The 24,496-nt window shown below is 43.6% G+C and overlaps 1 protein-coding gene across 5 annotated transcripts in view; it reads left to right on the forward strand.

Moving 5' to 3' along the window:
• Window positions 1-22,295, forward strand: part of dipk1c (divergent protein kinase domain 1C) — a 31,249-nt gene extending 8,954 nt beyond the window's left edge. For all 5 annotated transcript variants that reach the window (XM_071484336.1, XM_071484335.1, XM_071484337.1 and 2 more), the window contains 7 exons: window positions 12,622-12,825; window positions 12,922-12,975; window positions 13,056-13,243; window positions 14,411-14,720; window positions 17,142-17,306; window positions 20,437-20,511; window positions 20,608-22,295. In XM_071484336.1, the coding sequence (XP_071340437.1) occupies window positions 12,622-12,825; window positions 12,922-12,975; window positions 13,056-13,243; window positions 14,411-14,720; window positions 17,142-17,306; window positions 20,437-20,511; window positions 20,608-20,823 (1,212 nt within the window). In that variant the 3' untranslated portion in view covers window positions 20,824-22,295. The remainder of the gene's footprint in view (window positions 1-12,621; window positions 12,826-12,921; window positions 12,976-13,055; window positions 13,244-14,410; window positions 14,721-17,141; window positions 17,307-20,436; window positions 20,512-20,607) is intronic.
• Window positions 22,296-24,496: the final 2,201 nt, after the last annotated feature.

The raw sequence follows: 24,496 nt of genomic DNA on the forward strand, positions 1-24,496 counted from the left end.
TTCTTTATTAGAAAACACGCATCAAAGAGGAGCTGTATCCCCCCCACCACCCCAGCCCCCACCCTGATATCAACAGTACAGCATCAAACAGAGTTATAATGTGAACTTCCCCATAAAGTCTGTCTCTATCCTGCATCTTATTCATGCTTCATATTTCTGAGACAGTGATACTGAAGAGGAAGAAGACGTCTGACAGTATTGTATTGTTTTTGGGCTAATCTTACTGGCTGAGCCAGAATGTGGTGGGTAAAGCTGAGGGTGGCTGCAGGTTCAGGACTTTGAGGACCACAGTCTTCAGGCCTCATTTCTACAGCGTCACATGGTGGACTGGTTTGGGTTAGGGATGTTCTACGCACATGTTGGGTCTCCGGTACAGAGACCAGAGACGCAGCTTCTGAACAGACAAGGCAGGCAACAGCTTGGGGCCCCAGGCTATTCGGGGCCCCCAAGGGCTGACAAACTGAACTCCACAGCAGGGTCTCAAAATATGGCTCTCTCCCCCTTGAACAACCAATGGATGATTTGGTCAGTGCGCCCATTCACAGGAACTCTGTTGAATGTAAATTAAAACATGAATGAACACTACACAACAAATACTAATTAAAAATGCTTACGGTCATTTCTTCTCAATTGATGCACACTCATAAATTTCGATGCCTCACTTTCTATTATATGTTGTCATGGATGTATTAAGAGACCTGATTGGCTCATCAGCCAGGAAACTTCACCGAACTAACTTGCTCGCTGAGAATGTTCTGCCTTAGATAATCAGTTCCCATCTCACACCTGAGCGCAGATGGTCACGTTCAGCTGAGTTAACTTCCTCTCAAAGTCAGCGCCGCCACGACCATCCGCATTTGGCAGAGAAGAGGATTCAGTATCAAAGCTCAACAAAGCTGAAGTCCACATGAAAGCACATCTGCAAGATTTCCTTCACCGCTGACAGGGGACCTACTGACCTCTGTCATTCCACTTAAATGAATCTCAGTTCTGTATCTCACAGGTATAAATCCTGGACTGTCCAGACCAACCTGACGAACAGTCTGTGCTGCTGTCGCTGCTGTTCAGGGCTTCAACTGTGCTCATAAGTTTTTGTAATTCATTGACTTATTCCCATCAAACCAGAGCATTTCCTGAGCTGTCACCGAGGAGCAACTCTGCACACATGGTTTCTGTATGTTCCTGCTGATCCTCTGACTATTTATGGACTAATCTGATCTGCTGCATGGGTCTAACCCTGTCCCTGCATGTCTCTGGCATTCCTCTGCCTATTTATGGCCTGCTGCTACATTTTTTATGGCCTACCTCTGTTTTTTAATGCTGCCTGGTTTGTTCCTTAACAGGGACGTTTATCCACTCGTGTGCCTCTGTATTTCCTCTCACAAAGTCAGGAATCTAACTTGGTACATTTGGGCATTTATGACCTCCTGCAAACTGTTGCTGTGTTACAGACCAGGGCTCCACATGCAGAGAGCTGCATGTCTGCCTGTGGCACGCTCCTTTCTCTCAGCGGCTCCGCTCTTGTTTTTCTAAGAGGAATTTGTCAGTTAGAAACAAACAAAAAAAAAATTCTTTCCTTTATAGAAAGAAGCATGACCTCATCTGTGACCTGTTCCAACCTCTGAATTTCAACATTTACAACTTTTCACATAAAGACAAAGGTATATGGACAGTGTGCCACCTACATGCAGAGCTAAAACTGTACGTAAAACAAAAAACCAAAAGGATCATGGTCAAAAACATGTGCAAAACTTTGACTATAAAAAGCCATTTGTGTGAGTTCTTTGGCTGCAGCAAACAATGCAACTATTTTTAAGGCTTGAATAATAAAATGTTATGTTTTGTTCAAGGCAATATAACTGTAATTCAAAAGAACATGGGGTCTGGTAGCTTTCAGCATAACTGCACCCGGCATCAGCCTGAGCAGCCCCACACCTGGAATCACCTGCAGGGTTTTTATTTTCAGTTGTAAAATCTGAAGGAGCTGAAAACTCCCGGCACTAAAATATACTGCTGCTGCTAAAGCAAACTAAACACTGACAGCTGTCCAGTCAGCACACACTGCATTACCTTTCTGAGGGTCCTGACACTGAAAACAAACCCTGACTGAGATGGCGGCGAGGCGAGACGCCCTGACGAGGCTCCTCGTCCCCTCTGGCAGGAGACTTCAGCCCTGTCTCTGAGGAGCGACTCAAACAGGTTGACGGAGCGTCAGCCTTCCTGATGACACCTCTGGTGCTGCAGTCAGAGTTCACACAGTTGTTCATGTTCTGACTGAGGCTGAGGACGCTCCCTCCCTCCGGCTCCTCCTCCCTCAGCACATCCTGCACTCTGCAGGAGCATCATAGATAAATAAAGTCAAAGATCAAGTCAAAGTTCTCACAATCTGACGTTGGTATGATAGTAATTTAAGTCCTGGGAGGAACTTGGTATTATAGTTCGTGAATTATAATACATCCATGTGCACTTGTTGTTCACTGCTTTTAACTTGCATCACAAATCATTGAACAACGAGTGTCCCAGCCTGGATCGTCACGTTTCGCGTCCCCTGGAAACAGTATTTGCAGCTTGTGTTGTCAAATCGATGAAGCTGTTTGTGAACGTGTTTGTGTTGTGTCATGTGTTTTGTTAAGCTGCAGTGAATTGAGCTCTCAGGGCCACTGTACAGTTTTACCCTGATGGCGGGAAACTCCTCCTCTGTGGAGCACTGAGAGTAAATCTAAAACCAGTAAACTGCTGAGACAGCAGATATTTGGACACCACTGCTTCTACAGAGAAAACCAGACCATTCACTTTGCATCAATGTGATATAAACAACTTTTCACTAATCACTTTAAAAACACGTTGCTAAACATTTAAACTACTTCAGGTGTTTGCAGTAAATAATCCAACATCATGTCTGCTTTTATCAGAGTGAACTGAAAGCAACAGCTGCCTGATCAATCAGAACCTGATCAGGTGATCAGGAGAGTGATCAACACAGAGGTCTGGACGAGTAAACAAAGAGAGACAGGAAGAGACGCACACACACACACACACACACACACACTGAACTGAACAGATCTTCTGGGCAATCCAGATTTTTTCCGACTGTCGCCCCGGGCAACTGGCTGTTGGACAGGTCAGTCCGGCTGTGGGTTTCTGGTCCCATAATGCACTGCGCTGTGGTGTCAGAGGGGTAGGCCACACAGACACAAGTTACCTGTGATCCAGGTACATTTCATTCCATACATGACATGAGAGCATCGGCTCCATCGTTGTCCCGTGCCGTGTGATTGGCTGTGTGTGTTTAACCTTCAGGTCTCTGCAGCTCGGCCTGAAGGAATTTCATCAGTCAGGGTTTTTCAGTCTCTGGTGACTTCAGCAGCAGAATGCTGATTTAATTTCTTTAAACTGGCCTTGAACCACCAAGGTGCCAGTCAGATGGAAGTCAGCCATTGATTGGCTGTCCTGGGAACCTGTAGTTTCCCACACAGCTGCCCACATCTGCCTTTATCTGCAGCTGTTTGATGAATTGAGCATGTTGCATCAGCAGCAGAGACAAAGAGCTCTGATTCGCTGCTCAGCCGAGTTATTCAGCGACTTCACAGCTCTTGTGCTGCTTCATGATGAACATCAGGGGAGTCTTTAAAGAGCCCCCCGGCCCTCCTCTAAAGGGGGTCACCAAGTCCTTGTTGTCCTCGTTTGCCCTGGCGTTGCAGAGCATGTCGAGCGGTCCTCATCATCATCAACCATGGCTGCTATATGTGAGGAATCTGCTGGTGTGACAGCTTGAAGGAACCAAACTGTTGCTCAAGACAGAAATTACAACCACTCAGTCCGTCGTCAACTTCTTGTCCCAGCGGCTGTTGCTCATCTCAACAGGCTGTCATTCAGCCGCAGACTGAAGCAAACACCGTCTGTAAAACCTGTGACACTGAAGAAAACAGCAGCACTCTGACAGGCTGAGCTGACTATATCTTAGATCAGCCAGATGTGGCTGAAGACAAAGACAGACGGCTCTGAAACCAGGTTCTCTCATTGTGGTCTAACTGGTTAGAGGAAGCTCTGTACCTGCAGTTTCCCTCCTCCGACCTGTCACTGTCATTTCTTCCAGTAACAGCTGGATGCTGAAAAATGAGAAATCTGTCATCTGCTGACTCCTACTGTGCTGCTGTTGCCAGGCAACAACAGACAGCCACACACCGGAGCGCACACCATCCGCTAAAGTGATTTTTTAAAATTTTTTATTCAGCGACTGTTCGTGGTCACATGACAACAGAGAACAGCTGATTGACTCATTCTGATTAAACTCCTCATCATTTGGTCGCTTCTACAATAATTCATCATGAACTGACGTCGTTAGAACTGAACTACAGCCTGAACACAGGAAGTGCAGTGAAGTGAAGTGAAGTGAGTGAAGTGAAGTGAAGTGAAGTGAAGTGAAGAGAAGAGAAGTGAAGAGAAGTGAAGAGAAGAGAAGTGGAGTGATGTGAAGTGAAGAGAAGTGAGTGAAGAGAAGTGAAGTGAAGTGAAGTGAAGTGAAGTGAAGTGAAGTGAAGAGAAGAGAAGTGAAGAGACGTGAAGTGAAGTGAAGAGAAGTGAAGTGTAATGAGTGAAGTTAAGTGAAGTGAAGTGAAGTGAATGAAGTGAGTGAAGTGAGTGAAGTGAAGTGAAGTCATCATTTATTAGCTACAGCGCTGCTTCATATTTTATCGGCTCATTGTTACTTTGCAGGTAAGAATCTTTTTCCTGAGTATCTACAGTAACTGGAGCTGTCAGATAAATGTAGTAAAAGGTTGAAGTGCCAAAGTGAATCTGTTACATTAAAGTTAATAACAGCACTTGAGTACATGTGCTTTTGTCAGATTCCTCCTCTGCTCTGTGCAGCTGAAGGAAAACTGGAGAAACCATCCACATAGCTCCACCGTCTCTTGATCTGTATTCACCCACAACTGCTGCACGGAGGGATGAAGAAAGGGAGGGAGAGGAGAAGGTCAGAGGGGGACAGAGAGCGAGAGAGGAGAGGACAGATAAGAAGAGAACAGAGACACTTAAAAGAGAGAGCAGCAGTGTTGGGGATGAGAGCTGCATACCAACAAGGAGGCCTGCAGGGTCACAACAAAGCTGAACAGCTTCAACAAGGCTGCGTCTCTGTTATTCTCTGTGAAGCCAGCACTCGCCCCAAAACTCTCTCTAACGCCGCCGCCTTTGAGCTGCGTCTTCAAACTGCAGCTCTGCCTCTGAACTTCGTGCCACACTCAGATCGCATCAGAAAATATCCACCCTAACAAGTTTCCTAATCTGCAAGCGGCACCGCTGAGATTTTCTGAATAAAGGACGTTTTGGTGGCAGGCAGGCGTTTGATCAGCTGTGAGTTTAAACATGGCCGCCTCTGAAGAATAAATCAACAGGATTAAGAATCAGATACTTGATGCAAACTGTCTGCACTTGACATTTTTTGAAGTTTTGAGGTTTGACACCCAGTGCTGGAGAGAACTGCTCCTGTTGTTAGAGATGCACGTGTGTGTGTGTGTGTGTGTGTGTGTGTGTGTGTGTGTGTGGTCTGTGTGTGTGGGTGTGTGTTCATGTTTGCATGCATCTCCCATCTCACGCTCTCTTTAAGCCGGCTCTGGGAGCTGGAGTGTCTCTGTGAGGATGAATGTGAGTTTTGACAGGTTTTAAAGCTCGCGGCCAAAACACAACTCAGCACAAAAGCAGCTTCACTCGCTGATTGTACCATTGTGTCAAACTATTATACGGCTCATGAAATATTCAGCCTCGCGACAGGACACTAAAGCAACAAAGTGCAGCTGTATGAATGAGACGGATAAAGAGCAACGCTGTGTGAGGTGTGTTAGTGTGGGAGTTTGTGTTCATGTGGAGCAGCTTCGACTTTTTGCAGCAATAGATAAATACAATAGATGCAGCTTTTCTGAAGCATTCTGGTTTTTAAAGCTCATTTTCAGTCATTTTGCAATGATTCCAGTTCACTTCTATTAAAACTGTGCTACAGGCGGCCTGGTAGTCGAGTGGTTAGGGCGCGTACCATGTGAGTGCAAGACGCTCTTAGCTGGCAGTCACTGGTTCAACTCCTGATCGGTCCGACTTCCCCTCTCTCGACCCCCTTTCCTGTCAGTCTCCACTGATCTATAATAAAGGCACCAAAAGCCCCCAAAAATAATTTAAAAAAACAAACAAACAAAAAACTGTGCTACAGAGACTGAAAATCCTTTTTATGGTGTTTGTTTTTGCATTGTGTTGACCCATCTGGGCCACCGTAAAGGACACAACAGAAAACTGAAAAGCAGTGCTTCAGTGTGTCGTTGGAAAATCAAATAATTCAGCAAACAACTAATAAGACAAAAAAAAGTGAATAATGTGAATCTGGTTTTAAAGTTCCTGTTAAGTAGCAATTTCTTAACTGCTGAAGTTGAAGCATCCTTGAATGCACCACCTCATATACAGGGTGGTTTATGTAGCTTAAAGTAGATGTTGGAGAAAGCAGCTCTGCAGACAGGAGCACATTAATATTATTATTAAGAAAATACACAGGTAAATCTGCAGAAAATTGACTGCATGTAGATTTTTTACAGAAACCAACAGCTGCAGGAAACAAAATCAACCTAAAAACTGATGCTGTGTTGTGAAAAATTGAGGCACCTTAATGGTCCTTTAATCACAACAGTCACTAAATGTTCAGAGGCGGTTCCAGAACAGTCTGATCAATGCGTTTGACCAGAAACCGTCGGTTCTCATTGGCCTCACATGTGGGAAAACCTCTGAATCAACATGACTGGGCTCATTATGCTGCATGTACTCATTCAAACACACTAACACTCTCACTTTGTGCTGCTGTATTTTATGTTTCCACTGCAGAGACGCAGCCTGCAGACACATTTCTTTAATCACTGTTATTACATATTTTTTCCCTGAGTCTGAATATGAAGTGATGCCTGTGAGGACAGACGGCAGCTCCACTACTTCGGCTAAATCTTGTTATTTGTGTATTAAATGTGAGTCGCTCACATCCAGGCTTGTTGGTTTTAATGGATTTCAGTCCATTCAGCTCTGAGGCGCTCTGACAGTGTGAGCAGTGCAGGTTTATGCCTTCAGGTTCTCAACTTGCTGTGCGAGCACAGGCAGCGAGTTCACTCAGCAACCAGAGGCGCTGTCAGCCGGTGTCGGTCAGATCGTCAACCTGCAGCGTGAAAAGTTCAATGATGCACAACATGAAATACATGTGGTCGACCTACATTTCACTTTTTATTGTTACTGTTATTATGTCCAGTATTTCTATTTATCTTATTTATTTTGGATTTCTGTTTCTATTCTTAGTTTATTCCTTATTACATTCATATGCTGCTGTGTCAACGACCTTGACAGGACGTCAGTAAAGGTCCGATCCGATCCGATGACTGCATGAGGTCCTGCTCTAACACAGTGACCATCTCCAAAGACTGAATATGATGCCACTCCTCTGTCTCCTCTGCAGCTTTGCTCTCCCTCTCCTCCACCTTCACGTTCTGACACCATCACACAGACTGAGATCTGTGCGAGCGCTGCTGTTTATCAGCTGACAGATGAGCGCGGTCGCCCACTCACCAGCCGCAGTGTTTACTGCTTCATTAAGTCCACAGTCACCTGCTCGATGGCTCGTTATGGAGGCGAACTGCTGCCAAAACACTCAGCGCAAAGTTTATGTGTGTGTTCAAAGGAAAAGTGTGTGTATGAGTGTGTGTGTGTGTGTGTGTGTGTATGAGTGTGTGTGTGTGTGTGTGTATGTGTGTGTATATGTGTTTGTGTGTGTGTATATGAGTGTGTGGGTGTTCATTAGCAGAGACATACTGATGCAGACTGTGTTGCGACCTGCGATTGTGAACTCTTCAGCTGTGAGATCAGCCTACACTTCCAGTGAACTAACCCTGAGGTCAGTGGCTCCACCCACGCTGTGTGTGTGTGTGTGTGTGTGTGTGCAGATACACACTGTGCACGTGTAGTGGTGAATACAAGCCATTCAGCCCACACCTCATACATCCCACAGGCAGTAAAAATCACACTATTGTTCTTGGAGCTCTCGTCCTGCTCAGCACAACAAGAGAGCTGCTGAGGTGTTGTTTTACTCTGCAGGCCTGTGGGGACACTGTACATTACTGCACTTGACCTCTGACCTCCTGTCACCAGTGATAAATCGCTCACTGCTCCCTGGTGAAGAGCTGGGGCGACACTGATGCTTTGTATTTAATGTAATTCTGCATCGATCCACATGGGAACCTTCCTGTGTGTCACAGGCCACAGAGCAGCAGGGTCTTGCTCAAAGACACTTCAGCATCTTTAAGTCCCAGTGCAGCAGCAGCCAGGGCGGAGTTAGGCCTGGAGGCGGTGGTGAGGGGGGGTTTGCTTTGATCACCCACAGCCACAGAGTTAAATCTTCTCCCTGTGAAGCTGCTTTGTTTATCTCATGCAGGTGCAGCAGGATGCACATGCATGTCAGGACAGACAAACCTGGCAAATGTTTTGGGCCCCCAAGGGGAAAAGTGGCCCCTCATATTTGCACATTTTGCAATGACAACTATAAACCCCCTTAAACCTCTCGTCCTGTAGGAGGAGGTCATTCTGTCTTGAGTTGAGCTCTCAGGGCCACCGTACCAACCGCTGTAAATAACCGCGTCTAAAACGACAGTTAACCTCCCGCTCTTTTCTCAGTCAGCTGCAGTTGAGGAGTGAATCTCCAGAACGATTGAGGCTTCTTTAAATTTCAGCTTTGAGTCACCTCAGCACTTTAATTTAAAAAGCTGCTTCTGATTTAAAGAGAGCACTTTTTCAAAAGCAGTAATACATCACTCCTCTCCCAGAAAATCTCTTTAATTAGAGTTTCCAATAACGCGCTTCAACGTGCTGAATCCTGAAAATCTTCCACAACTTTGGCAAGTTCAGACAAAAATGTCTCGGTGGTTTTCTGCACGAACGCTCGACCTTTGTTTCTCTCTGCCGCTGCCGCCGCTTGCTCTGTCGGCCGAGGCCGAGGCTCAGTACACACAGGAATGTCATTAAGGCGTTTTAATGTTCCTCGTGTGTTCGGGCTTTACCATTATGGAATGTAAGGGTGAGAGCGGGACAACAAAGACCGCCTTTCACTGCGAGAGAGACCGTCCGAGACGTCTCAGCTTTCTCTCACTGCTCACTGGCTTCAGAGGAAAGAGTCCAAGCATCAACACAGCAGAGTAACACAACACAAGGTAAAGTCAAACACACATTTTTACTGATGATCCCAGTGAACTGTGCCCAGGTATCAACTGTAGACGTACCTGAATCTGTGGATCTGATTTCAGAGGAAAGTGAAGAGAGAAGGAAGAAACAAAGGGAAGGAAAGACAAGGAAGCAATGACAGAAAGAGAGGAAGGAGGAAGGACAGAAGAATAAATAGGAAGAAAACAAAGGAAACAAAGAAAGGAAAGATGTGAAAAGAAGGAAAGCAGAAGGAGACAGATTTTGTTGACAGCAGCCGTTTAGCTGATGTTGAATGTGACTTCTGAATGTAGGAATTGATCCCAGCTGCAGTGGAGAAAAAAGTCTCTTCTTGGATATGAAGTGGGGGAAAAAGTAAGAAGTCGCAGTGATATTTAAAACGTATTGGTTCCCTCTGCGGTGGCGTTGGCAGACAGAGCCAGAGTTCATTAACAGATCTCAGCGTTTCAGTCTGGAGCTCATTTGCTTCCTCTGCCCATTTGTTTCTGTCATTAGCTGGAGGGGGACTCGGCCAAATAAACACTCTGCATCGTTCTGCTGTTTGCTGGCACGAATCAGCTGCTCTGAAACTTGGCGTCGACATCAACAGGGATGAGATTCAGACGACAGACGACAGAGTCTTAATTGGATCCATGTTGTTCATTTGGACTCGGCACCGCTCATCAGAGCGACACTGGGAGACAGACTCTCAGAGCTGGAAGCGTCCTGAACAGCCACTGAATGAGTGTGAACATCTGTCCACATGCAGACACACACCTGCTGCATCTCCAATCAGGAGCTGGACTCTGAAATCCACATTTCTAGACGGATACGTCAGAACAGGACAGAACCCAGGAGATCCACAGATATTTAGAGAGCCCCGTTAGGATCCACATCTCAGAGAGTCAGAGGGGAGGCAGAGTCTTCCTTCAGTCACACTTTAGACATGAAACATACATTAAATCATTCAGTGCGACTTCTACTTCCTGAGGAAATTGTTATCTTTGACATCCCTCCACAATAAAGCTCCAGAAATCCACTTAGAAACCAGAGAAACAGAGGCTGCAGAACTTCACTCAGAATCCCCCTGTTCTTATGTTTCCTTCAGTGTCACAGTGAAACAGTGAGAGTTGTCTGAGCATCATGATTCACTGCAGACAGCAGCTGCTAATTGCTAATTCAGCTCATTTTAATGGGAACAAAAATACAGGCTTAAAAAACAGGGTTAAAAAGAGAATCCAGCACCTACAGTGCATAGCTACAGGAAAAGATGAATGCTGCTTAGTTTACAGATTAACTGAGAACAAAAAGTGATGGATCCAAGTCTCTGAATGATTAAATTATATTATGATTACAGGCTCATGTAAACCACAGGATAATGTAACAATGAGGGTGTTGAAGAAAAACATCAGCAGCTGCAGTGAGAGATAGAAATGACATGTACCATGTTTTCAAAGTGTGTTTAACACTGAACACAAACACAACACAAAGACTCAGCTTATATATACACACACACACACACACACACACAGATACACACACACAGAGCAACGAGCTGAAGCTGATCCTCTCTACAGAGCGCGGCAGGAAAGCGAACAGGCTGCAGGGCTGAGCAGGGAGGAAGCAGCTGGAGGGTGTGATGTGATGCAAGGCGGAGGAAATCCAGGGAATTAGAGCGGATATGTGAAGACTCCGCGCTGGAGTCAAGACCAGGGTCTGCAGATGTCCGGGCCTGCGGGGGGAGAATCCCTCTGCTCGTCCTGCTCCCAGTGAGGCTGGGGGGCTCAGGCTCAGAGACCAAGGATGAACCTTTATTTTCCAAAGTTCATATGAAGACTGCAAACATCACTCAGTGCCCAGCAGCTACAATAACACACACACACACACACACACACACACACACACACACACACACACAGCGGTGGTTATCATTCACTGTGATGCGAGACAGCAGGAAGTATTTCTCAAAGGGGGGGGGGGCATAATTGTAGAGTCTCCTTTAGCTTTCAACACCTCCCCTCCCACTTCTGTTGAGTCCATCAACACACACACACACACACACACACACACACACACACACACACACACACACAGAGATAAGGGGAAACACTTCTAGGGTTTATCGAGAAGGAGGGGAATGATCCAGTGAGAGACGGGCGGAGCAGAGGACAGGTGAGCAGAGGACAGGTGGAGCAGAGGACAGGTGGAGTAGAGGACAGGTGTTGACTGAACCCCTGAACATGTTGATTCTCCTTCACCAAACTACATGATGAGAAACACTGGACGAGCTCAGCGTCAGTGAGAGGAATCAACTTTATCTGCACGTCTGTGACTCAGGGACCAGACGGAGAGACGGACCTCCACATTATCTAAACAACCATCAACATATTCACTGAAAAGAAGAACGATCATCCATCATCAGTCAGCTGTCATCAGCTTCTATCAGAGTCTCTCTCCCATTCGCCCGTCTCTCTGTCTGTCACGCTTCCTGTCTCTTGAACAGTCCTCACTGGATGGTCCACGTTTTCAGACACTCAAACAGCTGGGGACAATCCAGGATACAGGGTTGAAACAAAACTGGAATTAGTTCAAAAAAAAGGTGTTGAGCTTTTGTTAATGTGTAATGGAAGAGTAAAAGAGTCTTTTACTTGAACACAGGCTAATTTATTTGCTGGCTCCTGCTTCTTCCCCACAGTCGTTCTCACAGCTTTTGTCTCGCTGAACATTTAACAAGATTACGCTGCAAATCAGGGGCTGAACTGTAAAGTGGTACGGAGGTTTTCACTGTAATAAAGTGTGGTGACGACGGACCCTAAGGCCTCACGGTCGACTGTGGAGTCTGGTCTTTAAAGCACAAACAGGGTGAGATTAATGTGTCGCTGCTGGTATGAAGCACCAGTGACGGTCCAGCAGGTGTTTGAGGAGCAGGAGGTGTGTGTGTGTGTGTGTGTGTGTGTGGGTTTAGTCTGAGCTCCTCACTGACTGATGTTTGTGTTGGAATGTGGGCAGAGCGAGGATTAGCCAGGTAATCCCGACCAGGACAACGCTAATCCTCAGCCTCGTCCCTCACACCTCTGAGCTGGACACCGAGCTGTTCAGACTACGTGTGTGTGTGTGTGTGTGTGTGTGTGTGTGTGTGTGTGTGTGCGCTCATCACTGTGTTCGCTCAGATGTAGAATCATCTCCTTTGGATTTTCACAGTGGAAACAGATGGAGAGAAAAATCTATTTTCTTCCATCTGTTATCATTGATTTTCTCAGATTAACTTTATTTTCTTGTTTAAAGTTGAGCTCAGAGAAACACAAACTGGGTAACAGTGGATATAAAATGGCCGTTTGCTGGTTCAACTAAAACTCCACGTGTTTGTGATGACGTTCGGGGTTCGTGACCTCTCACCTCTGCTCTGTCGGACAGTGTCTGGAGTTCGGCAAGGGCTCGGTGACAGGGGACATGTGCGAGGATCTGTGCGTGCTCGGCCTGGTCGAGTACAAGCGCTGCCTCTACTACGAGAACGGGAAGAAGGTGATCGAGGCGCGCTGGAGAGGAAACCCCATCATCCTCAAGTCTAAACTGGAGAACTTCTCCTCCTACGAGCCGCTGGGAATACTGGACTACCAGGTGATGTCTGTGCTGCGGCTCCAGTCTGAACTGGACTTCGACATCAATCAAAGCACACTGAACATTACTGACAGTAATCTGTTCCTCTGTTCACAGGACACAGCAGAGGAGCTCTCCCCTCTCGACGTGGTTTTCTACGCCACTCTGGAAGTAAGTCATATCAGACCTTTGGTGCTAATGAAGCTGCTGATCAGACAAATGCCACAGAGTTCACAGTCCTCTGATCCCAGGTGCGAAACTCCCTGGGGCTGGCTGAGGAGGACGAGGATGAAGAAGGAGGAGGAGGAGGAGGAGGAAATAACAGCTCTCTGGCCAGACTTTGGGGGAAGAAGCTGAAACACAGAGACAAGAGTTACTCCAGAGCAGAGCTGGCCTCCCTCTGGTCCCTGCTGCAGCAGGAGGAGTACACCTTCCTCAGGTAAGACGACGAGAGTCAGTGAAATATCCTGAAACCCTGAGGAAGCTAATTCCTCTCTGTCTCAGGAGGCCTCAGAGAAATGTGGGCAAACTCTGTTGTTTGTAAAATTTTAACACTAGTAGAGTTAAAATGCCTGATTTGTCCCAGAGGTGACACTGGAGGAAAAGTCAACACTGTCCAAACAGTGACGGTTCATCCTCTGGTGGACGAGCATCTTTAGGTTCCCACAATCCACAGGCTGAATCTTTTTTTCCAGCATCTCCTTCTAAAAATGTAACTGTGGACAGTGATGTTTTTCCACTGGAATAATAAAACTCACTCATCACTGTGGTTTATCTTTAATCTGGTGTAAAGACAGATTCATCCCCTGTGGACCATGAATGTTTGTATAAAATGAATGAAACCGTTGTTGAGATATTTCAAACCTGAACAAGCAAACAGGTCCATTTCCTCTGATACGACCCAAAGGAGCGTCACCTGAAATAGTGGTAGGTGTACCAGGCCTTGGTTGTCATGGTTACAATGATAAACTGGTGGACTGTACCAGGACCGGTGTACCTACCTTTGTCGCCATGGTTACTATAATAACAGTCATGGCTTGGTTAGGTTCAGGAAAAGATGGTGATTTGGGTTAAAATAAGTTCTTCCTCAACAATGACGATCTTTGTTGTCATGGTTACAATAATAACAACAAACGGTCATGGAGAATAGAAACAACATAAACTGCTGCTGTCACATGGGAATCGAACACCGCTCTCCTGGGTCATATTCATCCATCCACCCCAACCTCCTCCTGACGTGGACTTTGTCACTCTATAAACTACGTCACCGCACTTTTCCCTTCGCTCCTGTCATCATCACTACGACCACTAGATGTCGCCTAGCAACAGAACCTGACTCTGGGTCATGGTGACCTGCTGACAGACGACCTGTGACCACGTTTGTTACAGGACAGTCTCAATATTTCAGTGTAAACCAAGGATTTGGAGGTGAGCATGGCTAAAATTAGCAGAGATTTAATTGGTTCGACCACGTTCTGGCTGCACAGCGACAGAAACTGAATTTTCTAAAAGAAGATTATTATTATTTAAAACTCATGTCTGATGTATTTTGTGTCATTTGTGTGCTCTGCTGCCGAACCTTCATCTCCCCACTTCGGTTCCTCAGAGTCCTGCAGGACCTCAGCACCCATGTGGCCAAGGTGTTGGGCTCCTGCGGCCATTTCTACGCCGTGGAGTACCTGTCTGCGGGACACGCCTGGGACCAGAACATCTTTTCCCTGGAGGAGGTGGCTGCTCCTGGGCTGCAGGGTCAGGACCGAGCCGGAGCCCGCGGGAGGTGGACCACCAGGGAGATGGTGCACCGCATCGCGCTGAGCTTTCTGGACATGGTGTGGCACTTTGACAACGACTTCACCCACAAACTGCACCTGTGTGACATCAAGCCGGAGAACTTTGCCATCAGGAAGGACCTGACGGTGAGATTCATCCACATTTAGATTCACTTTGTTGGATAACGTCTCCTCCAGAATGAGTCACTCTGAGCCTGAATGGCTTTAATGTTTTCTGAGAATAAAATGAACATAAACAGGATAAAAGCAAAACAGGGAGAACAAGATAAAAAGGATTTTTTTAAAGCTATTAAAGATGGAGATCAGGGCGGACGGTGGATTTCGTGAGTTTTTTCTTGAACACGTTTTTTTTCAGCCGAGAGTAGGAGATGTGACCTGCTGCTGGGAAAGAGAAGGTCATTCTGTACACACACACACACACACACACACACACACACACACACACACACACACATCCATAGTCACCTTAGATAATCTAAGTATTGTCAGTAGCTTTACAACCCAGGCTCTGGAGCTCTAGTAACAACAGGAGAGGATCTGAGCCTCTTCTCTGATTGGCTGACTGTTTTCTGAGTGATCCAATAAAAATATAGCAGATTTCAGGTAAACACTCAGAGAAACCAAATCCTGCAAGGTTGGATGGTGGGTCCAGGTGGGCGGGGCTTGAAGCGTGGCTGAGAGAGGCGCCTGCTTTGTTGTGACATCACAAAGCTCCAGAAGTCCTGACGGCTGGTTTTAAGGCTCAGTGTCTGAATACAGGCTGTGTGCATTTCTCTGTGGACTGAGGCTTTGATACTTTCACAGTATTAATATAGAACCTAGACCTGCTTTATAATCACAAACACATGGACATCTGCCTTTAGACTGGATGGAGCTTTAAACACCTTTAGCTTATTTCTGTGGTAATAACTGAAGGCGACTCAGATGAGTGAGACACTGTTCAGAGAGGTTTAAGTGAAACAGTCAAAACTGTTTCCTCTGACGCTTAAAAGCTCCTGTTAATCTAACACAAGTGCCCTTTGTTATTTTCAGAGGGAGCTTCACGGAGTCACTTTCTTTAGTTGTGTCTTTTATCTCTCACTGTTGATGATACTGAGCTCAGTTCAGTCCAGTCTCTCTGCTCCTTCAGACAAGAAGAACTCTCTCCATGTTTGTTGTTTTTCTGCTTGAGCCTGAGAAAAGCAGCTGACACAATTTTTGAAAGAACCAGATACCTCCATCCTTCATCATTTATCTGAGATATGATCATTTAAAACTGAACTTTGCTTATTTTGGCTCTAAAATTAACTCAAAGAGCCTGACAGATAAAAATGGACGTTCTTCCTTCTGTGTTCCTTCAGTTCAAAACCAGGAGAAAATAAAGCAAAAGTCTTTGGTTGTTTTCCCGTTGTTATCAGATGGTTTGATGTTTGTGCAGCAGACTGTCATTAATTCAGCAGCGTGTCAGGTCTATGCTGGGCTCTGGCCAACAATCACAACTCCACCTAAACAATTTCTCTTTCACACAGCTGGATGATGATTAGTGGAAAATGAGCAGTTTAAAAAAAGGCAAATAAATCCTGGGCCAAACGTGGCGTTCGTAAACAGCAGGCTCATTACTGCTGTTCCAGTGTTAGCAGGATCAGTGTCAGACTGCAGACACGGAACAGATTCAGCAACTCACTCTTTATTTTATATCCCACTGTTAAAGGTGGCAAATAAAACAGGAAGCCCCAAAATATCTGCAGCAGCTTCTACACATGTTTGTGTTCATTTCAGAAACATACAGGCGTGAGGCTGCAGGTACAGTCAGTAGAACAGCCTGCAGTGCGACTGTGATGAATCAGGTCACACATTTCTATGTTATATTAATAAAGACGAGTCTGTATGATATTCTATATTTTTCTCAGCGTTAAAGTCCACATTCAGACTCAAACCAACACTGACGGGGAAACAACAGAGAGACGACAGTTAGCCTGAGGCTGAGGTCTCACCTGAGGCTGAAACAGACGTGCACACCGATCACACGTGCACTACATAAACAGATTTCAGAAAACTGCTGGCTCAGCACACACCTGATACTGAAATGCGTAACACGCAGGTCTCCTTCAGCAGCGTTTGGAAGTTTGGAGTTTGTCTGAAGTCTTGCAGCTACATTTTGGCAGCGCTACGCTCGTAGACTCCTCATGAGTCAGCACAGCTCTAAACTCTACACCAGTGATTTCCCAGGATCCCAACATTGTGTGTGGAGTGTGCCACCTGCATATTCATACACACTTCCACTCATTGATTTTAACCATTGGACATTTTGTGCTCAATTAAAGTAATAATTTACATCTTTAAAAATATTTCTAGAACAGTTATAATTAATAATAGGTGCACATTAGAATTTGAAATTATAAATAATTCATGAATTGCAAAAGCTATCCACAGAATACTGAAATTAAAAGAGTCAAAAATGTGTTATAAATGTAGTGGTTTGTTTTTTAAACACTTGGATGATGATAAGAAATGAACCTGTTGAACCTGAGACCAGGGACATTTTTGTCTCTGTGGTGTCTCCTGCAGGTGGTGGCGATCGACGTGGACATGGCGTTCTTCGAGCCGAAGATGAGGGACATCCTGGACCAGAACTGCAGCAGCGATGATGACTGCAACTTCTTCGATTGTTCGTCCAGGTGTAACCTGCAGAGACACAGGTGCAGCCCCCACCGCAGGAACAGCAACCTGCAGGTAAGACTGAGACAGAGATACTGATTCAAGTTAAACTTTGAGGTATTTATACTTTATACTTCACCAGAGTACTTCAATTTTATACTGCTTCATACTTTATTTACATTTACATTTACATACACCCTTTTACTCTGTTACAGATTTAACTACAGTATACAGTGGTAAAACACTACATTTCAAATGAAGCTTACAAACTAAGTTTTATTTTATTTTTCACTCTTATTTTGCTCGTCTGTATTTTATGTAGGTTAGGGATTATTATTTATTATGTTTTTTGATTTTTATTTTTGGGCAAAAAACAAAGTTTCCTTTCTGACATTTGATCCTGTTCGTGTTTGTATTTTTTGTACATTGATTAAATTACACAAATTATATTAATTAAATTTCCCAACCCAGAAATTTTTGTTTCTTTGAATTGATTTTGTGCCTGTAGAATAAAATTTAATTTTAAAGCGTTCACTTATTTGCTATGGAAACTGGAGTTTTGTTTAGGAGAGTATTAGATTAGATTATTATACATAACTACTACATTATATAAATGTTAAAAGTTAATTTTTAATGCAAAAAAAAAAAAAAAAAATGTAATGCAAAAGGCAAATGATTAATTCAGACAGGGGGATTTCATCCAGTTAGAAGGTAATGTTCTATTAAATAAAAAATAATGAAAGTTAAACAACTTTCTAACAATATTTGAGAAACAAGTGTTGAGGTGAAAACATTTAACATTTGATCAAATTAGAAATAATTTTTCTTCCTGTTTTTCTTCCTCTCTGCTCCAATATGTCCAAAACCTTCCGTGCATAAAACTACACACATCCTCTGTGTCATATTTAACATGTGTGAGCGCTCATCTTTTCTATCAGCGGTTTCCTCTGAACGCTCTCTCCTGCTCACAGAGAATATGTAATGAGGCCTTGACACATTCCCGCGGCTGTACGTCCGCCTCGCTCGTAATAAGGCGGTTGATAAATTACAGGGTTGTCTGTTTCTCCCAGACTCAGTGATCCATCTTTCACAACATTTAATTATTTGTGTGCAGTAAAGAGACAAGTGGAATGATAATTACTGATCGGAGGAGAGGAGGGCTGAAACTGCCGACATGTGTCTTTAAATCTGTTGTTTTAGAAACCTGGAGATTTGTATTTAATAATTTCTCACACTTTTATATTTTTTCTTTACAGTCAAACTGTATATGTATTTTTCAGCAGGTTTAACATCCAGAGGAACGAGAGATAAATCTGACCTTAAATCTGATTGTATCTTTGTAATTTTATAACTTCATATTATACTATATATATAAAATAAAAGAATAAATACAAAAAAAAAGAATGAAGCTTATTATATTTTTTTATGGTTGTTGACACTTATTATTTTTTAACAAATAATAACATTATTTTATATTCTGTATCTATAAACACATGAATATTTTTTTATTGAAAAAAGACAAATTACTTAAATGCTTCTTTTCGTTTGTTAATTCAAATTAATCGTTGGCTTTTTATTTGAATTGTTTAATATAAGAGAAAAAGTTTAATTTCCTCACAGTGTAAGTTTTTTAGAGGTAATGGCTCAGTCTGGACAGACTGTGCAGGAATTTAACTTTTTCTTTCATCTAATTTTATTTTCCATCTGACATTTACAGGACAATTCTAGTTCTTTAAATATAATACAAATAAGCTATTTCATGATTATAAATATTCCTTAAATACAAAAATCAATTTTTTTTAATGGAAAAATCTTAAATCTATTTCAAATGAGTTTTTAACATCAGAAAACGTTTGAATGATTCACATTTTTTATTTTGCTTCAAATTTCACTGACCACACATTTATTATTATTATTATTATTATTATTATTATTATTATTATTATTATTTGAGGTGTTGGCCCGTTAGACTCAAAGTCTGGGACACAAAAGCCGAGGCGGACATCAGCGTCACCACCATCATTGCCATGACAACACCCGGACAGACTCTCATCACCTTCCAGTATCACATGTCATGTGATACGAGATACCTGCATTCATCAGAGGAGGATGTGTGAATATGAGACGGAGGGAAAATAGTTTTGTAAGGGTGATGACTGGATGTGATGCACAAACACGGCAGCATCAGTGCAGGAGGACAAGATGCAAACTATAAAAAATGAGAAGCTAAAACTGACCTACGAGAGTAGCTGTTTGTAATGACAGGCTGTTAGACAACGGACAAATGTGAAAAGAGAATACAAATAATGTTAAGGGAAGAAAAAAGAGGGAACAAAGTGGAAAAAAGAAAAGGAAAGTAAAGATGAAAGGATGAGTTGTGTGAAAATAAAGAACACAGAAGATGCAAAAAAGAGAAGAGCGAGAAAAAGTGAATAATAAAAAAAAAGGAGAATAAAACCAAAGACGAAGAAAACAGTAAAAGGAGAAGATGGAAAAGGGGGAAACTGAACAAAAGAGCAGAAGAACAAAGGAGAACAGAAGAAAAGAAGAGAAGATGAGTGAAGACCGGACCAGAGACCGGCACAGGACAGCAGGTGTTGATGACACGTCAATGATATGCCGCTCTCCTATTGGCCCATCTGAGACTCCACAGGTGTCTCCTGAGCACGACCTCTGATGACCCTCTACCTGTCAATCATCTCCTCAGAGAAAGGAGGCATTGTCTTTTTACCTGTGTGTGCATGTGTGTTGTACTGATTGATGTGTGTGTGTTTGGTAATGAAAAGCGAGGTGTCATCTGCATATAAACAGATCCTCTTTAGAATCACTCATCGGTTTCTTCTCCTTTCCTCTCTTCATCTCTCCTTTCTTGTCCTTTCTTCCTCTCTTGTCTCAACACTTTTGTACTTGTCTCCTGTCTTTTTATGTCCTCTCCTACCTTCACCCCTCATTTCTGTTCCTTTTGTCTCTCCTCTCCATCTTTCTTCTCTCCTCTTTCAACTGTTCTCTCATCTACCTCTTTACATATTCATCCTTTCCATTTCTTTCCTCTCTTCCCGTGGCTTAACCTCTTTTTACCTGTCCATTCTTCTTCTCTCCTCTTTCTTCTTCATCTGCTCTTTTCCTTCTTACCCTCGTTGACTTCCTTCATTTTGTTCTTTCTCTCCTATCTCAACTTTCTTCTCGATGTCTTTTTCCTCTTCAGGTGATCTGTGAGAAAATTTTCAGGCCGTGGTTTTCTCCAACTCTGCTCGGGGCCAAAGCAGGACTCCCTCTGCAGGTAGTATTTTGTATTTTCATACTTTCATTACACATTAATCAATTGAAGCACTTAATAATTAGTTAATCACAGGTTTTGTTGGGTCTTTCTGAACAGGTGGAGCTGCAGCGAGCGGTGCAGGAGTGTTCAGAAACAGATGGAGGTGTGGAGGAAAGAGAAGAGGATGGAGGAGGAAGAGGAGGAGGCGGCAGAGACATCCATCAGCGTCTCCTCAACATCCTGACTCGCCTTCTCCACGAGGGAGGAGCTTCAGGCGAAGGAGGAGGGGCCTGGGAGGAGAAAGGCCACGTCCACACAGCACTGAACTTCTGAGGAGGTGGAAGGAAGTCCAGACACCAGTGCACTCTGTAGTCTTCATCCAGGAGTACAGACGTAGACGTTAATGCACCTAATGATGGTTCCTGTAGAAATGCTTATCCTAGAATCCAAGGAACATACTGGAGAAAACTTGTCTGCATTTTAGCTGATGGCAAGGAATTCATCCACTGACTCATCTGAGGTCCAGAGCCATGGGTTGAGCCACAGTCAAAAGAATCAGAAGCCAAAAGTAACAGGATGAAGATTCCTAAAATATATGGACCATTTCTGAAACATAAGATTACAGGATTACATCCATATCCAAATATGAACTACAAATCTATACATCACATGGACAAAAGTATGTGGACACCCATGTACTTGTGGGACTTTGATCTGAGTTAGTTTTTCCAATGAGTGGAACTTCAATTCCAATTTAGTGTGAAAGGTCCAGACCTTACCCAGAAGGTGATCTGTCTGAAAATCCCTGCAGCCAAGTTCAACATCTGGTGGAAAGACTTGAACCAGAAAAGTGGAGGGCGTCCACATACTTTTGTGCACATCTTTTGGACATGTGCAGGTAGCTCAGTGTCCACTGTGGATTTCATCACAGTGGATCTGGAAACATGCAGCGATGCCTTAAGTGTCTTCTCATCCAAGGAACATATGATGGATCCTGTGTTCGTGGATCCTCTGATCTTCTTTCCTTTACTAAACCAGTTAGTCTCAGTGAGATTTAAAGAAAACCTCTCTCTCGTTTGAAGAGAGCCTGTAGTCAGAAAACCAGTGCACATAAATCTGTGGGTAGACTGTAACCTGTGAGAAGCAAAGTCAAAATGTATTAATGGTGTAAAGTCTGGTTTATAGCTGCATTAAACACTGATGGCTTCCAAGGTCATTTGTTAAGCTTTATGTTTGACAGTTCACTGGTGAGTTTTGTGGTTTTCACCCATTATTTAGTCATTTTAGACTGATTAGAATTTATTCTAAACTAAATTAAACTCTTTCATTCCAAACGTCTGTTTTTCCTTCTCTAAAACATTTGAGGAGCCAATGTCCCCCACAGATTTTCACCTCATAAAATACAATGATTGAAGTCACTTTAAAGAAACAGCTCTTGCTGAGAATCAGATAAGAAAAACAATAAAATTCTCATAAATGATAAATATGAAGCTACAGCCAAGAGTCGGTTAGCTTAGCTTAGCATAGCATAAAGACTGGAAACAGGAGGAAACAGTTAGCCGGTCTCTGTCAACACCTACCAGAGAGAGAAGCTTTCTGAAGCTCATGTACTGAACATGATCATCTTGTTCATTATATTTCCCCAACTGCTTCACTCTATTTATTTTTGCGTTCACGCAGTTGGACGGGAGCTGAGTCGGCTTCATTTTAACGGCCTCTCCAGGGCCAGGCTTCTGTAAACAGACTAAATATAGATTAGGTTTGTTTTTATATGTACAGTGCAGAATAATAAATCTATAATGATGTTTGGGGTTTTGCTGTGTTTCTTACAGAGCAGCACATTTCCTCATTGGTATATGACACTATTTTCAGCCAGATGCTAGTAAAAGTTAGCAGCTCTGTTTTTAGCATTTTGTTGGTTCGTCACTTTGTTTAAATGTTACTCTCAGTACAGAAAAGTAACACAATCTTCAAAAAGCTGTTTGGAAGTAAGGACGAGCGAATAGGCACAATCTCCGGTTTCCTTCAACAACACCTGAACACACCACCTTCAGCTGTGGATGAACCCTGTGTCACCACTGTGAGGCTCGGTCTCAGTGACAAGAATCAGACGGTTTCCTCTCACCCTCAGTATGAGGACCAGCTGTGCACTCACATCAACACCTCTGGTGAAGGCTGAGATCTGATTGTCCTTCAGCGCTTAAGAGGGATAATTCTCCTTTTCGTCCACCACAAGTCAGTTTTAGAAAGCGTCTGTCTCGTGTCGTTCACTCAACGTTAACAGACAAAAAAACTGAAACTGATGAGGCATAAAATTTAACCCAGAACCAGTGCAAAGTGATTGTGCTGCTGATTATGTCCGCAGGGTCACAAATGCTTTATTGTCCTCTTACAATTAGCATTGATTAACCTGCCAATCATTAAGTGTTTAGTCTATAAAATGTCAGAAAACTGTGAAAAATTTGTTTCCAGAAGCCAAACTAATGTCTTCAAATGTCTTGTTCTGGCAGATTCTTACCCAACGATACAAAAGATAATAATATAAAACAAAGTAAAACAGCAAATCCTCACATTGGAGAAGCTGGACATCTACCTTTAGACTGGATGGAGCTTTAAATGATTATCAGAATAGTTGCTAATTCATTTTCTCAAGACTCTCCTCCAGATGTTCTGCCATCATTCATTCAGCTCAAACATCACTGGAGTCGCCACCACAGACAGTGACTGTGTGTTTTGAGTCTCAGCTTTTACACTGATTAAGGGAACTTGCTGTTTGGATGTCTGCATGCAGCCTCTAAATCCAGTAGAGACCCCAAAAATAAATGGCAGAGCTGGCGGATGTGTGCTACATTTGGCTACTCAGGAGGAAAGTCGGGCCTCGGACATGTGTTTGGAGTCCTGCCACCCACAGAGCAGATACGTTATAAAGAATTTACAGTATGTGATGGCTGGTTTGTTCAGCTGCGGCACTCTGAGGATTTCTTCCTAATGTAAAGTCTCTCATATATAAACAGTCCTCCCTGTCTGTCTCTGCAGGATCAGGTTCCTGATCTTCTCCAGCTGCTTCTCAAAACAGCCGCTGGTGGTTTCGTTTTTTTTAACGTGCTGCAAGTGACTGAGCAGCCTCACACTAAAGACATCATTAGTGAGTTTAGACAAATCAAACGGCCCTCATCTGTTCTCCTGTGTGTTCAGTGTGTCCTCTGAAGTCTGTGTGGACAGATGAGCTATTATCTCGCCAGGAATAAAGAAGTGATGGCATCTCTTTCAGAAAACGTCTTTCTGAAGGTTTCACAGACGTGAAAATCAGGAACTCAGCTCAAGACTGAAGGAGGAAAAGCCCAGCAGGATTTAACTTCTGCATCCTTCACCCAGACAGCGGTGACATGCATCCATATTTCCTCCTCCTCTCTTCCTCCAGGCGTCGACCTCCGGGCAGATCAAGTGTCAGTGTTTCTGAGATGATGAGGTCTGAAAATCTCATATCCGCTCAGTTTAAAATGAGACTGACCCTCTGTGGTCCCCAGGACTGATGTGAGGGTTAAAGGTGAGAGGAGAACGCACAAGGCCTCATCAGTACTGTATATTAATGTACTCATGTAAAGACTTTCACACAGCAGCAGCGGATGGAAACAAGACTTCAGTCACATTTTCTTTTTATGGAAATTCACTTAAAGGTATAATATGTAATATTTGAAAAGATTTCAATGTGTAAAAACAACTAGATCTATGTTTTATATTTTTTTGAGTTGTGTCCCCACATTATCTCAAATGTGTCCAGCGATTTTCAACTGAAGAAATGAGTGATTTATTTATGGTAAAACCTGAGACTGGATTTCTGGGTATTTGAGTTTAACAGCTCTCCAACAATGACCTCATAGTGCTGCGTTCCTGCTGCTGACACGCACAAGTTGCTTTGAGCTGCTTTAAATTCTTGGTTTTCCTCTGCCAGTGTAGATGAGACAGTTCATGTTCCATTCATTTATTCCCTGTTTTAGTACAGAAG

The sequence above is a fragment of the Trachinotus anak genome, unplaced genomic scaffold (assembly GCF_046630095.1).
Source record: "Trachinotus anak isolate AG129_WGS33_773 ecotype Australia unplaced genomic scaffold, CSIRO_AGI_Tana_v1 ptg000009l, whole genome shotgun sequence".
Classification (NCBI taxonomy): Eukaryota; Metazoa; Chordata; class Actinopteri; order Carangiformes; family Carangidae; genus Trachinotus; species Trachinotus anak.